A 14,602-nucleotide genomic window follows, 5' to 3' on the forward strand; every position below is an offset into this window, starting at 1 on the left:
GCTAGATCATGGTCCAGAAAGCATGTTTGTGATCTGGGGTAAATCTGTTCAGTAGTGTTTGAGCCATTAAGTCTAAAAAATGTGTTTATCTGGACAGTTTGGTTTGAGGGATTCTTGAGTTCCTCGAACTCGGTTTAAAAATAGTACCTTATTGCATCAAGGGCCTTCAGACAACTGCCGCTGGTCTCTCCCAGCTCCCCTCCCCCCCCTTACTTTTTTTTAAAAACTTTTGGGCCACCTTGCTTTTGTGGGAGCAGGGCTCTGATTGGCTGCCTGCAATGGCGACAAATGTTGCAGGGGTGCATGGCCTGAGGAGCCAGCATGGCCGATGCATTCTAACCGGGCTCCGCCTGGAGACCCAGTTTATCCTGTCATCCCCCAATCTAGAGGTGTCACACAGGGAGTGAGGTGGCGCTCTGCGGCAGCCGGGGCACACGCGACCAGAGTGGCAACCAGAGACATGGCCTGAAATCTGTTGGGTCGCAAATGCACCCTTCACCACGTAAAGCTGGGGGACGGACAGCCGATGAGTGAGGAAGGCGGGGGGGGGGGCACAGGGGCCTGGAGCCAGAGGCATATCACAAGATTGCCACTGAAGGTGAGCCGCCCTGCACTGAATTGCAGAGCCGCAGGGAGGGGTGATGAAGGGTCTTTAATCAGCGGGTGCTTCGGCTCGCAGAGCACAGGCGAGCAGTGTGCACAGGCCAGAGGACAGTGAGCTCCCAGGCTGGGGGCTGCCTTTTGAACAGAAGCACTTCATAAAGGGAGCACCAGTTGCCATCTTCCCCCTCACCTAGGGACTACCACACGGGTGACTATTAGGAGGAAGGAAGAGAGGATGGACAGTTGCTGACACCCTCGCCTGTCATAAGCAGTATGGATGGACTGTCAGTGTCCTGCTTGGAAAACAGCCACTGGGGGACCTCCTGTTTAATCCGGACATGTGGTGAATGTAAGTTGTGTCTGGACTGCACAATGGTGGCTGGCTGAGTTACGTTATTTCAGAATGGGCCTGCAGTGGAGTGCGTGGATTGAGACTTCTACACTGCGCACTATAGTCTGTCCCACAGAGACGGTAAGGGAAGTCTGTTCCTGGGCACCCGTAGCATGGAGCGGTTACAAACCGGGGCAGGTGATGGCTCCTCAGCCAAAAGCACAGTCTCTCCATCTACACTGGACAACAAACTAGACACGGTACTGGAGGCTGTGGAACATTTCGGCACGTCACTAGATCAAACCAGAGCATCCCTGGAGCAGAAATATACACTGTGGCAACTTATCTTAATCTGTTACATGCGGACCACCAGAAATTAGCAGATAAATCATGCTCCATGGAACACACCTTACACTAACTTACCCTATCCAGCAATGACTGCACCAAAGCTTCTACTGAGTTTTGGGGTACCTGTTTTGGAAAGCAGAGTGGAAGAGTCAGAGGGGCATTCCCGGAAAAACAACATTTGAGTGGTGGGTTTGCCGGAGGTGGTTGAAGGGAATGACCCTGTGTCTTATGTGGCAAATTGGATAAAGGAATTGGTCCCCACTGAGGCACTCAGTTTTTCACTGTTGAACAGGCACATAGGGTACCGGTGAGGCCCTTGGTGCCAGGGTCGGGTCTGCACCCTTTTCTGTTTCATCTACTACACTATGCGGATAGAGACTCCATCTTACATGAGGCAAGGTCACTGCAAAGCATCCAGGTGGAAGACGCCAATGTCATGCTGTTCCTGGATTATACTTTGACTGTGCAAAAGCAAAGGAGCTCCTTCTTGGCTGTGAAACGACAACTCTGTGCCCTTGAACTTGAAGTACTCTCTTCTTTATCCAGCAAGACTCCAGGTGGTGGCTAAGGGACAGTTAAAAATGTGTACTACCCCCGAGGCAGCCTAGGACTGGCTGGAGGCAACGGACCAGGCCCGGCAGCCCACGACACCAGAAACACAAGGGGGGGGGGGGGGGGGGGGGGGGGGGGGGGGGTGTCAAAAGATCACGACCCAGCCGCCATCGAGCCAAAGGACGCCGAGGAGCATCTACGCAATGTCTATCGCATGCCCCCAATCTTGAACATATTATATGAGACCGGAGAAGTGCATTACAGTCAGAGGCAGCCATCGGGGAGCCGGCCCGTGTCTCAGACCAGGAAGAGGGGTCTGACAGCTGCCAGTAACGCGGATTCATTGAGTGGGAGCCGATCATAGACTGGGACTGAAACAGCGCCCTACTCTTTTACTATAGGAGCTCATATGGATTAAACCAGGCACCCCCTTCCTAGTTGAGGAGCAGCTAGTGGGCACTGGGGCATCTAGGCAAAACAATCATTTTAACAATAGTAATTCATCCCATTAAGGGCAATGGGAGCATTCCCTAGAAGCATACACTCTACCACTCTGCCAATATGCCTCTTGAGATACGGCTAAGCGTCATGTCTTATATGAATGCCCAGGTATCGAACTTCAACTGACTCCCAAGGAATATCTACCCCAGGAAGATTCTTGATCGGTATTCCTGCCAGCTTACCCATGGGGAACATCTTCCATTTAGACCAATTGATGTGGATCCCTGAGACTTCCCTAAAGAGTTGCATGATATGGAGTAAGATTGGAACAGAGTCTCTGGGCTGTTGTAAATACACGAAGGTATCATCGGCGTATAATGCTATCACGTGGGAGGTAGCACCCAGTCAATCACCCCAGGGATGCAAAGCCCGTCAAACCATTACCGCTAAGAGCTCCATTGCAATAGCAAATAGGAGTGGCGAGAGGGGGCAGCCCTGTTGCGTTCCCCTACAGTGATGCAGCTGGGCTGACCCCAACCAGCCTGAGGGGACGCAGACACATGAATGTGCATACAGGAGCATAACCCATTGGATATAGCCCTCCGGCAGTCCCATTCTGCTGAGCACCTGCAATAGATAGTCCCATTGTAAGGACTCAAAAGCCTGATCTACATCTAGGAAGACCCCGGCAAATTAATCTGTTGACAGAGTACCTAGAGTACCTCTAGTAGTGAATCCGCGAATATCTCCACGTACTTACGAGAAAACTCTGCAGGTAGCCCATCTCCACCTGGAGTTTTTCTCAATTTTTGACATCTGATTGACGCACATTGTCTCTAGTAATAGAGGCACTCGGTGTAGTCGCCAACACCAGATGAGGAAGCTTAACTCCCAGGACAAAATCAAGGGATTCCCTAGTTGGTGATTGTCCCACCATGTATACCTTGCAGAGGTGATCATAAAAAAACAGTGTTGATCACCTGTTAGGTGTGAATTACTGATCCTTGTAATGACATTAAGTCATCCCACTGAGAACTTAATGTCATTACAGTGTTATCCAGAGCCTATCCCGCTCCACATGTAAGAGCAGTTTATAGGTTTTGTATGTGTATTTATCGAGTCTGCGCCAGTCATCTAATACCGTAGTATGTGCCACGCGCTAGGTAGCAGAAGCTCTAGTGTCCACGGACAGAAGTGGCTCAAGAACGACCAGTTGTGTTACTTCCACCTGGAACTCTCTCTAGTTGGACCCCCATAGGGCATCGATCTGCGGATCCCTCCTACCACCACCTTCATGGCTTCCCACTCCTGTGTCCTGGAGGTTGCGTTTTAAAGTTTTCTGAAAAGTAGTGTTCACTGGAGGTCCATATCGTTTGCATAAGCAGGGAATACTCTAGAGCCTCTGCCCCGAGTCACCATAGTGGAACAGTGGTTTTACCCATCTCCTGCCAATACGTCAAGAGAACCAGGGAATGATCTGAAATATACGGGGCAGGTATGAGACATCATCCACTGAGGGTACTGTATCTGAGCTGACCAGGAAATAATTGAGTCGGCTGTCAGTGCATGTCGCCAGGGTATAGCTTGAAAATATTTTCTGGGCGGAGTATCTCCAACGCCAGACATCAACAAGATGTAAACTGGACATCAAAGTTCAGAGAGAAGCTGTAAGATGGGGCTTTGTGCTGGGCTCGAGGTTGTTCTCGGTCAAACCCACTGCTCAGGACCCAATTACAGTCCCAGCAATCCATCCAGGAATGGAGCCTTCTCTCCTAGAACCTGGGTAAAGAAAGTCAAGTCAGAGTTTGGGGCATAAACATTACATACTTCCCTGCCATCCAATCTACCAAACAATCACGTATCTACCATCTGGGTCCAAAATATGGTTACTGTGTTGGAACAGGACCCTCCGGTACCAGCCAAATAAGTACCCCCACGCCAGGCATAACCTGGATAAGACGGGTTTCTTGCAGCATAGCAATTCACACCCCATAGCGTCAAAGACAGCTGTAGACATGTCTGCGATTTTTAAATCGTGCTAACCCGTGTACGTTCCAAGTGAGTAGTTTAGTGTATGCAGCAGTCATCATTCTAACGTCACCTGACCTTGATCACTCAACTAATGGAGTCACCCGCATGGTCCCTGGTACACCCTCCCCCCCATAATTTAGCAAAGGATTATTTTTTCCATAGACATTGTTCTTTGCTGAAACTGATCCATAACAAATCGAAGAACACCACAACTACCCCTCCCCTTGGGCAGAGGTCATTCAGGATGGTGAGAGGCGGTCTCAATAGGCCACTAACACCAACGCACGACAGGGCTTCCACACCGGCATCCTATTACTATTAAAGGTTTGACATGTATAAAATGTACACGTTATAAACTCCCTCACAAACCAGAAAGGATATAAGTCCCTACTGACAAGTCATTTCATACTGGGCCGGATGGCCACTTCGGTGGCAACATCAGCACTCAGTGTGCTCTTTCAATAGGGGGGAACCTCAATAGTTTCAGGGGGGAGGTTAGTAGCGAGCTACTCAGTTCTGTATACTGAACCTCAGCACACCGTGGAAATCCCACAAATCTTAAATTATTTCTTCGGGATCAGCCCTCACTTCCTTCCTGTCTGTCATCCAAGCACTGTCTGCTTTATGAAGAAGGATCACTATGTCTCGCAGTGTACTGACTTCCTGTTGCAATCTAACGACTGTCTGATCTGTCTTGGTCACTCTCCGTAGTTTTCCACAAGTCAGTGCACACTAGATTTAGGTCTATCGCAACTGAGTCTATCTTTTGTGCCAAATCATCCCTGGAAGAACAGATAGCTTCCATAAGGTCAGTAAGAAACAGTGACGCCACAGGGTCTCCCTTCACCATCGGGCGCATGAGGTCCCATCTGTGGCTTTCTCAACAGGTGGGGGCTGCGTGTAATTTAATATTGTATTCACTTTGGATGGTTTGGCTGATTTATCCTTACCCTTTGTAACAAGGGAGATTCCACTGTGAGGCCTATGGGGAATGTCTAGGGCCACAGCGCACACCCCATGCGTTGCAGTTTTGATTGACTACACACTTCTGGCTCGTCAGCAAACCTACCCCAAAGGTCCCAACATCTGTGGCAGGGGGAAGGGGGAGCCTATGCAGTTTTAAATACTGCCATCTGGATGTGTTTCTAGTCTACTCTTAGGGGACAAACCAACCAGGGGCCATCCAGGCAGCAGCGCAGCCGGATCCAGATATGAAGCACACTCCTGGTAGCAGGGGTGTAAAAGTTGGCACACGTTTTTTGTTGTGGACTTTGTCGAGAGAAGGCCTTGACTGACAGCCCCCTACCTACCCCCCACACCCTCCCCTTTCACCCGAGGATTCAGGCCATTTAAGGGCTGTGAGAGCTCCAAGTTATTACTTCATATGTTGGGGTTATTGAGCACCTGAGGCCTGGTCTACACTGCTACCACCTCCCGTGCCACTGATATGAGCATGCTACCAGGATGTACTGGCTCCCATGCGCCTCCAGGTTTAAGGGTGTTCAGAGTGTTATTTTTTTTAGTTTAGGGATAAGTGGAGTTTGGGTGTGCGGAGGTGTTTTAAGGAGTATGGGATGGGTGGGGTTTAGGCATAGAAAAGGTTTTTTAGACTACAGGAATGGGTGGAGATGGGGGTAGGGAGTGATCGAGTTACAGATGTTGGAGTTTTGGGGTAGAAAAGGCTTTTAGGCTTCAGGGAAGAGTAGTTTAGGTGTGGTGATGAGTTTTAGGGGCAGGGACTAATGTGTTTATGGTTTGTGAGGGTCTGCAATGGACAGTGTTTATTGGTGGATACAGGTCAGTAAATTAAAAGCATTCGAAGTAATTGTTTAAGATATACATATGAAATAAAGTCACTTGAAGTAAAAGTACTGAAATAAATATCTGATAAAACTTTCTTAAATAAAGATCTGCAACCATCACATTTACACGTAACAATAAGCATTCAAAACTCAATTTCGACCACAAAGAATCTATGAATTGGTTTCTATGAAAAGGTAAATGCCATTCATTTTGAAAAATTCCATTGAACAGTTTAGATGAAATTGTCACTCAGCAACAGTATTCCATGAAGTCATTAGGTTTCGCTTATGCTGTGCTTGTGAAATCTATTGTAGTCAATATAAATCTTATAAGGGGCTTACATCCTGCCTTTGCTTTTCCCTAGTTCCTGTACTTGCCACTTACTTTTCTTCCGTTCCTATTGGCTGTAACATACTATTTCCTGCATTTACCAATGCTGGTTCCTCATGTGTTTCAGATCAGTGTCCCAAGGTCCAAGTACTGTTTTCATCTGCTTTTGGGGAACTTTGTTATGCTTGCACTGTGCTTCTTTAAATAAATCGCCCTGTGGCTGCACGCATGTCATCTCTTCACAGCGCCGTTTCTCAGAACACTTTGTTTTTCATCTAAGAGACACTAATTCCTCAACAGCACAATGAAGGATGGGATTCTGGCAGTATCTAGAACATGGTGGCCCTTTTGTTTACAGAATGCAGACTACTGTCAGTCATTTTGGAACATTGTTCATTCCTCGTTAAAGGCCAGAAACCTACCGCATATTTTTTCGGTTCCTCTGTCTTACGGTCTCATTTGTGCCAGAATTACTAAGAAAGGCCGGATCAGATGAGTTTTAGTTGGCCTAATCTTAGTTTTATACGATAGCCACAGTATTAAAGGGGTGTTCTTATAATATTAGCAACAGTTCTGCTGTACTTTCGGCCGTTTTTAGGTAAATATCATAGCACATGGCGCTATCTTATAACAAACTAAATTAACAAGGGGACATAAGCACCGGAACTGCAGCATTACCGGCCACAATTATATACTCTGGAGAAGCGCCATATTTACATGCAAGCTCCACCTCTGCTATCCTTTCAGTGCTCTGCATGGGTTGCATCAAGTAATTTGACAATGTCTTTCCAGGTTAGAGGGGCGGGTTCCTATCCCATGGTGTATTGCATTGTGTAAATTTCTTACCCCTCACCTTTTCACTTTCTTTTATTGAGGTCTGCTGTCATTTCCTAGACCACCGTTCGTTCTTTTCTTTATTTGGGGACAAACAAATCCGTCAGGAAGCATATTAGCCATGGTGAGGACAGTAGCAGTAATGCACGTGGAATGTTATTCTCCGTCGCATGGTAGGTTTGGACTTCCTGCTTGTCAATGTGTGCGTGGGCTTTAGTTTATCAATGACAATTTCAAGGATAGTTCTATTCTCTTCGTCCTCAATGGGATCCCACTTTTTTCCTGTTCTTGTGGTTTATAAGCTGGAGGCAGGATAATATCAAAGTTAAATCTGGAAGGAGATACCGCATTTCTCCCCACAGTCCGTTCTCTGGTTCAGGGGTCTAACTGTGTAATAATGGGGTGGTTCACATAGTATTAGACACATGAGCTCGTTTTAATGGTTCATGTCTTCAGACTGCACACTTCAAACTGAAGTGCGTTGTTTAAGGGCAGATTATCTTGTGTGTTGTACAAAACAATTTTGCAGGATGCAAGTTGGACTGTAACACGTTCTAAATAAAAAGGTTGTTTGAATTTGTATAACACGGTCAACCATTTTTGTGGCATCGAGGCGCGTTCTGTCGGTGTGCCTTTTTCCTCTTGTGGGAAGGCAGTCAAGGATGCGCTGCTGTCTGAGTTGTGGATGAATTACACAGTCACTTCGTGTCCCGGAAAAGGCAAGCTATATTCTGCACAGTTTATTGTTCTGGCTGCCTCCTGTGTACACTAACCTTTAACACTTCTTTAAAGTCACAGTATTTTGTTGTTTTTTTGTAAATGTTTACTTTTTTTTTTGAGCATTTAAAGACACCGGTAAAGTACCTGTGAAACAGTAAGTAGCTATCCACCGCATCAGAATCCCCGTCTAGCAGCAATGTGAAGTCACTTGAAACAGGTAACTCGCTCACTAGGGTATTGCTGTGTGGGAGCTTCCTATATTGTCAAGGCCCCAAAGTTAGTTATGAAGGAATTTAAAGGCATACAAGTATTATCTGGCTGACAGGGTTGGCAGTCTGATTTTTTTTTCCAACCAGAAACAAAATGATGAACGTTTTGTTCATCTTGATTCGTGTTTAGTTATAAGGCTAATGCCCTAGGTTATTTTGGACGGATGGCGGGTCCTGATTTATTAATTGGCAATAAGGATACAAAGTAGAAACGAATTACTGCAATTTATTTATTCGCTATTCTGAGGCAACTATATTATTTGGGCTTTTGTATAACATCTTTCAGGTGAAATCAAATGCTACTGTAGCAACCTGCAAACATCAGTGCCCTACTCCCTGCAAGAAGTAGTAAGCTTTTTCCCGCCTTAAATTGTTGCATTATAGAACATAATAGCATTTGTTCTGCTGTCAATTAACAAAATTGTAAAATTATCATTTGTCTTTGCCCGAGTGTAACTTGTATCCCAAACCTTTTTTGTCTTTCTAGTGTGTGCTGATCTTATTAGAGGTGCTAAAGAGAAAAACCTGAAAGTCAATGGACCAGTTTCCATGCCCACCAAGATAAGTGGAATAGGTTTCTTTTGTAAGAAGACAACTTTGGCTTTGCCGTTTTCTTCAAAGCTTGAGTGGTGTTATAATCATATGGATATTTTTGAAAGTGTTTGGTCCTTGACGTGAGCATTTCTGTAGCAAAAGTCTAGGATTTGATCCAACTGAGCTATGATGAAGGAACTTAAGTAGTCACTCAAGTGCTTTCTTAAAGAGCTACTATGTTATTATAGTTACCTGGTTTCCTATTGATCCATAGACTATATATAGTCTAGACTGTACACCTAAAAAAGCTATATATCGTTCTAAATATGTACTAATACTAACTAATCAACACTAACCTCAGTAAATTGAGTGTCTTTTTTCACATTTCGCAGAGCAGTTGAGCTGTTGTGCAATATAACTTAGATAAAAACAAAAAACAAACGCCATGAGAGACAAAAGGCGAAACCCATTGGCTTGGCCAATGCTTGTTTTTCTATGGCATCACATACAACCAGTGCCAAAACAACCCTTTGTCATGATCCCTGCCTCACTTATTTTGAAATGGGCATCTAGTGTTTTGCCCGCTGAGGTAGATGGTAAATCTTTTTCATCTACAAATCGACTCACCTGCCATGCTAGTCTGAGCTGCCATGCCCAACTGCACACAATACAAATAGTGAAGGCAACCTTTCCCAGCTGTTTAAGTACCCCATGCGTTTTTACATTAGATGGTTTTCATAGTGAACGGTGTAACAGTGAAAATTGGTAATTATGCTCTAAAAACTACAATTCGTGTATAGGTAATGTTATCTGAAAACAATTGCAGATCGCCTCAGAGACATTGGTCCATGGATAGAATGGTCTTCTGAGACTCTAAAGGAAGCATTACACTCTTTTTAAATCACTTCTCAGAGAATGAAAAAAAAAGTGCAGGAGAAAGTGTTTTGTCCTCATTACGTGCTAGAAGCACACTCACTTGTAAGAGACTTGCATATCTACTACATTGTTACATACTTTATAAAAAGGGAAGAATGCAATATATTTGTAAATATTATACATATGCAGTGAATACATAATTATTGGAACACTTATTAAAACATGGACTAATCATAGAATAAACATAGCCCAAAAGCACATACATACAAATATTTGATTTAGGAGAAAAACAGCATACACAACTAGACTGGGGGCACCTGGGGTCAAAAGGGTGACGAAATTCTGTAACAGTAGGAATTCTGGAATTTTATAATATTTAGATAGGTTAGTCACCAAGAGGTGACCGTTTTACTGTTTAAAATATCCTGCTTGGCCCCATCAAAGGCAAGGAGAAGAGAGAATGCCTTGTTCCATAGCGGATCCACAAAATAAATTACTTCCACTTAGTGGAGACATCTCCAATTCTGTCTTGATCCTCTACTCCAAAATTGGTTGCACCAATTTTCTGCTGACAGAAGCATAAAGGAGGCTATGATCGTGCCATAGGAGTGGTCTCAAACCTTTGGAGAATACCACCAGATGCTGAATGGTGCATAAAGGTCACGAGGAAGAGGAAGTGCTTGCCTTCGAATAAGAATTAAGAATGGACCAGTTGAAACTGAAAATTGCCTTGTGAACCTAAAAAGATGTGAATACACTCCAACAAATGAGAAAAGTGAACTAATGTCCCAAGAACCTGCCAAAAACAAATGCGGGTTTACTCAAAGTAGGAGTGCTAACAACCTGTAACCAGATGTCTAAACTTAGCCCAGGTCCTCAAAGAGTTTAAGTGATTCCAACTGCCAAGTCTCCCCTAAAAACATGATTAAATATCAGTGGTTTCATCTTACCAGTTTATCCTACAACTATATTTTGGTGGATAGGAGGTTTAGGCTACACTGAGACCACCCAACACATTCAATGTCACTAAAGCAACAAATGTGGGACTGTTTTGTGGGGAAAGATTAGAAGGCAAACTCTTTAAATAATGTATGCAAACCTTTAATGTAACTAACTACCAAATTCTATCCAGCCATGGCCATCATTCTCTTGCCGTTTGGGACATTTCCCTTATAGAAATTGGAAACTAACTAACTTGGTTTTCCCTTTTTTCAGATGTTTTCAGCTATACTGCTGTTTTAGCTAATTTTGCACATATACCAATTGTATTTAACCATAAGAAAACACTGCTGCTTGTGCCAAGTGTCAAACGGAGAGTTTGGGATTGCTCACAGAATTCAGTTTACCTTGCCTCCCAGAAATGTACAGCAATCAGATCATTAGTGTGTTAAATGTTTTCACTGAAGTGATGTTTGGCCAATTTGTTTCTAGCAGCCTCATATTCAAGTAAACCTGAAACTACTGGAAGAGATCCTACCAGGCAGCACCACATATAGGTAAATTACCATTTCATTTTAGGACATCTACTTTCTAGGGCTAGAGCAGTATGTACCCGCATACAGAAGAGTAAAGAGCCTAAGTTGGGTGTAGACCAGTTTCATATGCCCCAGTAGTTTGCTACTGCTTTTCTTTCTTTACAGCATTGTTAAGAGATGGGAGCAGGTCTCAGCAGAATGTTTCAGAAAGCGTGCACTAACTGGACTGTGTATGCTTGCATGCCATACACCATATTGTTACATTGTTTGCACTGGACAGAATCTGGTGGACATATCACCACAAACAATTCATGCCACTAGCGATTGTTAATATCATGCGAGTGTGAAAATTCACAACCTGCTACTATCTTGAAGTCGGAGTACAACACTAACCTACCTGAAGTTTTTCCACCCAATTGCACCTTAATCAATCAAAATGTGAGCCTCATACAAAAAAGTTTATAGAAGAAAGAAAATTAAGCCAGAGGAGTTCACATTTTTTTGCATGAAAAGTCAACTATGTAGATGGATAAACAGAAGTCTAGCAGAAGTCTATTTCTGCCTCTGCAGCACTAGAATTAAAATGTAGCAAGAACTCATGCTGCAGCTTGATAGTGAATCACAAATTAACTGATAAGTTAAGACACCTTGATTTCAGAATCAATATTTTAACAAACAACCTGCAGTCCATGAATTAACTATTGATTGTGCAAATATAATTACAAAAAACACTTACTCCATTTCCGCATATTCCATTGAAAGCTTCTCATACTTCTTTTTCCATTCAAGAACTTCCAATTCTTTTACACGTACCTCCTGATGGGAAAGAAATATAACCGGCTGTTGAATATACATTTGTATGAGCAGGTAAGTAAATGGCATGGCACCAAATTCCTCATCATGCTATTTATCAACAAGCTCATAAGGTGTTCAAAGTTCATGCCCATCACAAATATACCTTCCTTTTGCAGCATGGGGGCCTCCAAGCAAATCTACAATTGGATGAATTATAAGGAGAGCAGCAGTGGCACAGTGATATGAGGAGCAACGTCAGACCAGCTTTCACTATAGGGTATCATGTATGAAGCACCAAAACAATTCAAGAAGAAATACACAAGACATTTGAGAAACCCAACAAAACTTTATAAAAATAAACTGTATTTTAATGTATTTTGAGGCAACAACAAAAAAGATCCACCCGAGTGTTTCGGAGATACAGCACTTACAAGGTGTGAAAAATATGCACTTTAGTCACATAACCGTTAACAAGCATTGGCAAATTCAACAAATTTGACAAACTTTTTCAAGGAAAACTTTGGCTATCTGCTGAGTTGGTTGCCTAAAGTAACTAAGTTAATGGATTGACACTTGCCCAGTCGGGGAAGCCAGCAAGTTCTACAGAAACACCTACCTCGAAGGTAGATGCGGTCTTCAGTGAGTTCCAGGCACTTTTAACCCTTTGCTAAGTGGCCCTGATGCAAGAGATAAAGGATGCTGTAGATCTGATGCGATTGATGGGGGTCTTCCTGCAACTACTATTTGGTCCACCAGCTTGGTGAGACTGTCCTGACCACAGAGGTCTACTTCCAAAGTTCTCGGTTCTAACAGAAATCCAGTCACGATTGGGCTACCAGTCACCCAGAATTGCAGCCACAGCAGAACCCTTCCTTAGATTATCTGGGCGACCAAGCTGTACTCGGATGACTCTCCCAGGTTTCAGCAAACTTGATGCATCTTTGAGTGTCTGGCCCAGTTTCTGGTGCAGTAAGGAGACAAGAAGCATCAGCTTGAAGATTTGGGATACCAAATTGCTCCAGCAGGCTTCATCAGCTGTTCTGGTCCTTATGCTGCAGACCGGTGTAAACAGACCCTTGGGGTCTCCAGTTTCAGCTGGGAGCTAAAGATTACTTCTCCATGAGCAGAAATTCCCTCTTTCACTAGCCAGAAGGTGAAGTCCATGCTGATGTAGCCTCTTAAACCAGTTCCATGGTGTAGTAGACCACTCCATTGGTCCCTCTTCCAGCTCAGACGAGATACAAGTATTGTGTGCCAGGGGTGTCCAATTGCACCCAGAAGACTCCTTCAGATGCAGCCAGTAGCCAATGGACTACTAGGTTCCTTCCTGCCTGATGACTACTTCCTGGGAATGCACCATTCTTCCCACTTCCAATATAGAAGAATCCCTCTCTCTGTGTCCAGAGCTCTCTAACCTAACAGGTGTGTCTACTAAGGAAGCTACACACCACTGGAAAACCGGTTAGGCAACTGGATTCCCCTCCTTCCTGAGTTCCAGCCTGACTACCTCAACAATAGGTGTAAATAACAGTGTGTGACCATATCATGCCTAAGTAACATTTATTAAAAGTGAGTGTTTAAACAAACTCTCCTGCCCCAGATAGCAATGCTATCAGTAAACTAAGAGGCATAAAATTGATCATGTGTATGTGGGCTAGATTCTTTTTATACATGGTGCAAACATTTAGTCCATTTATTGAAATATAGAAGTTTTTTTTGTACAGCAGAAATGCTGCGCTCACATATTTGAAGGTACACTCATGTGAGAATGAAGAAAAAGATGATTGTAAATAAAATATTTGCCTAGGATCACACAATGAGACCAGTGTATGGGTCAAGTACATTACAGTTATGGCCGAGTAGATTATTCAAGTTACTTGCCCTGCAGGTCTAGTAACATTTTTAGGATTTTAAGAGATCTGCCTTATAAAGCCTGTAATGCAACTCAGAGCCCGTTGGTATACTCACTGACAAAAATGAAGTGACAAAGAAGAGGAAAAAGGGGATGGGGAGAAAATATGACGACCCAAGTAAGACCAGATACAGAACCGATAAAAGATTATAAACATGCATTAAAGAATGCCAGAATTACTTATTTTAAGGAGAAAATAGAGACCGCTCCAAACTCTATGAAAGAATTAAGGTAGTGTATTTACTTATGAAAGTTCCCTATCAAAGATTTCTGCTTGTCCATCTACAGAGTTGCAACAGTAGCATTTTTTTTAATTTTTTTTTTTTAAATAAGATCCTTAAATCTCTTCTGGCACCAGACATATAAAAAATAGAAGTCATGGGACAATCATGGAATGGCCCCCACCCTAACATCACTCCCGGCACTTAATTTAGAACCTCTGGAGAAAAGCATTTTAATAAACATTTATCAGACTTTCTGGAAGCCCATTACATTCTGGACCCCAAGCAAATTTGTTTTAGGCAGGAGAGCAGTACAGAGACCACTCTACTAACTGCCACTAAGGAACTAAGGACTATCCTCGATCAGGGTAGTACAGCCGCCATGATCATGTTAGACCTAAGTGCAGCATTTGATGCAGTATATCACTCCACCCTTATACAAAGAAGGAAGAAAGTCTGAATTAAGGGGCTTGCTTTAAAATGGCTTGAAGCATTCTTGGGTAATAGAAGCTTCCAGGTGTGTGAGG

At 43.8% G+C, this 14,602-nt stretch overlaps 1 protein-coding gene and 1 non-coding gene across 2 annotated transcripts in view; one reads left to right on the forward strand and one right to left on the reverse strand.

Annotated features, from left to right (window-relative positions):
* The window catches only part of TACC3 (transforming acidic coiled-coil containing protein 3), a 293,528-nt gene that overhangs the window by 57,453 nt on the left and 221,473 nt on the right, over positions 1–14,602 (reverse strand). Inside the window, exon 11 of the mRNA XM_069203951.1 lies at positions 11,884–11,963. Coding sequence (XP_069060052.1) covers positions 11,884–11,963 — 80 coding nt within the window. The remainder of the gene's footprint in view (positions 1–11,883; positions 11,964–14,602) is intronic.
* LOC138257791 (small nucleolar RNA U54) lies at positions 8,450–8,515 on the forward strand. The gene has a single exon (XR_011198397.1). It is a non-coding gene; the product is annotated as a small nucleolar RNA U54 (small nucleolar RNA).

This window comes from Pleurodeles waltl, chromosome 1_2 (genome assembly GCF_031143425.1).
Source record: "Pleurodeles waltl isolate 20211129_DDA chromosome 1_2, aPleWal1.hap1.20221129, whole genome shotgun sequence".
In the NCBI taxonomy this organism is placed as follows: domain Eukaryota; kingdom Metazoa; phylum Chordata; class Amphibia; order Caudata; family Salamandridae; genus Pleurodeles; species Pleurodeles waltl.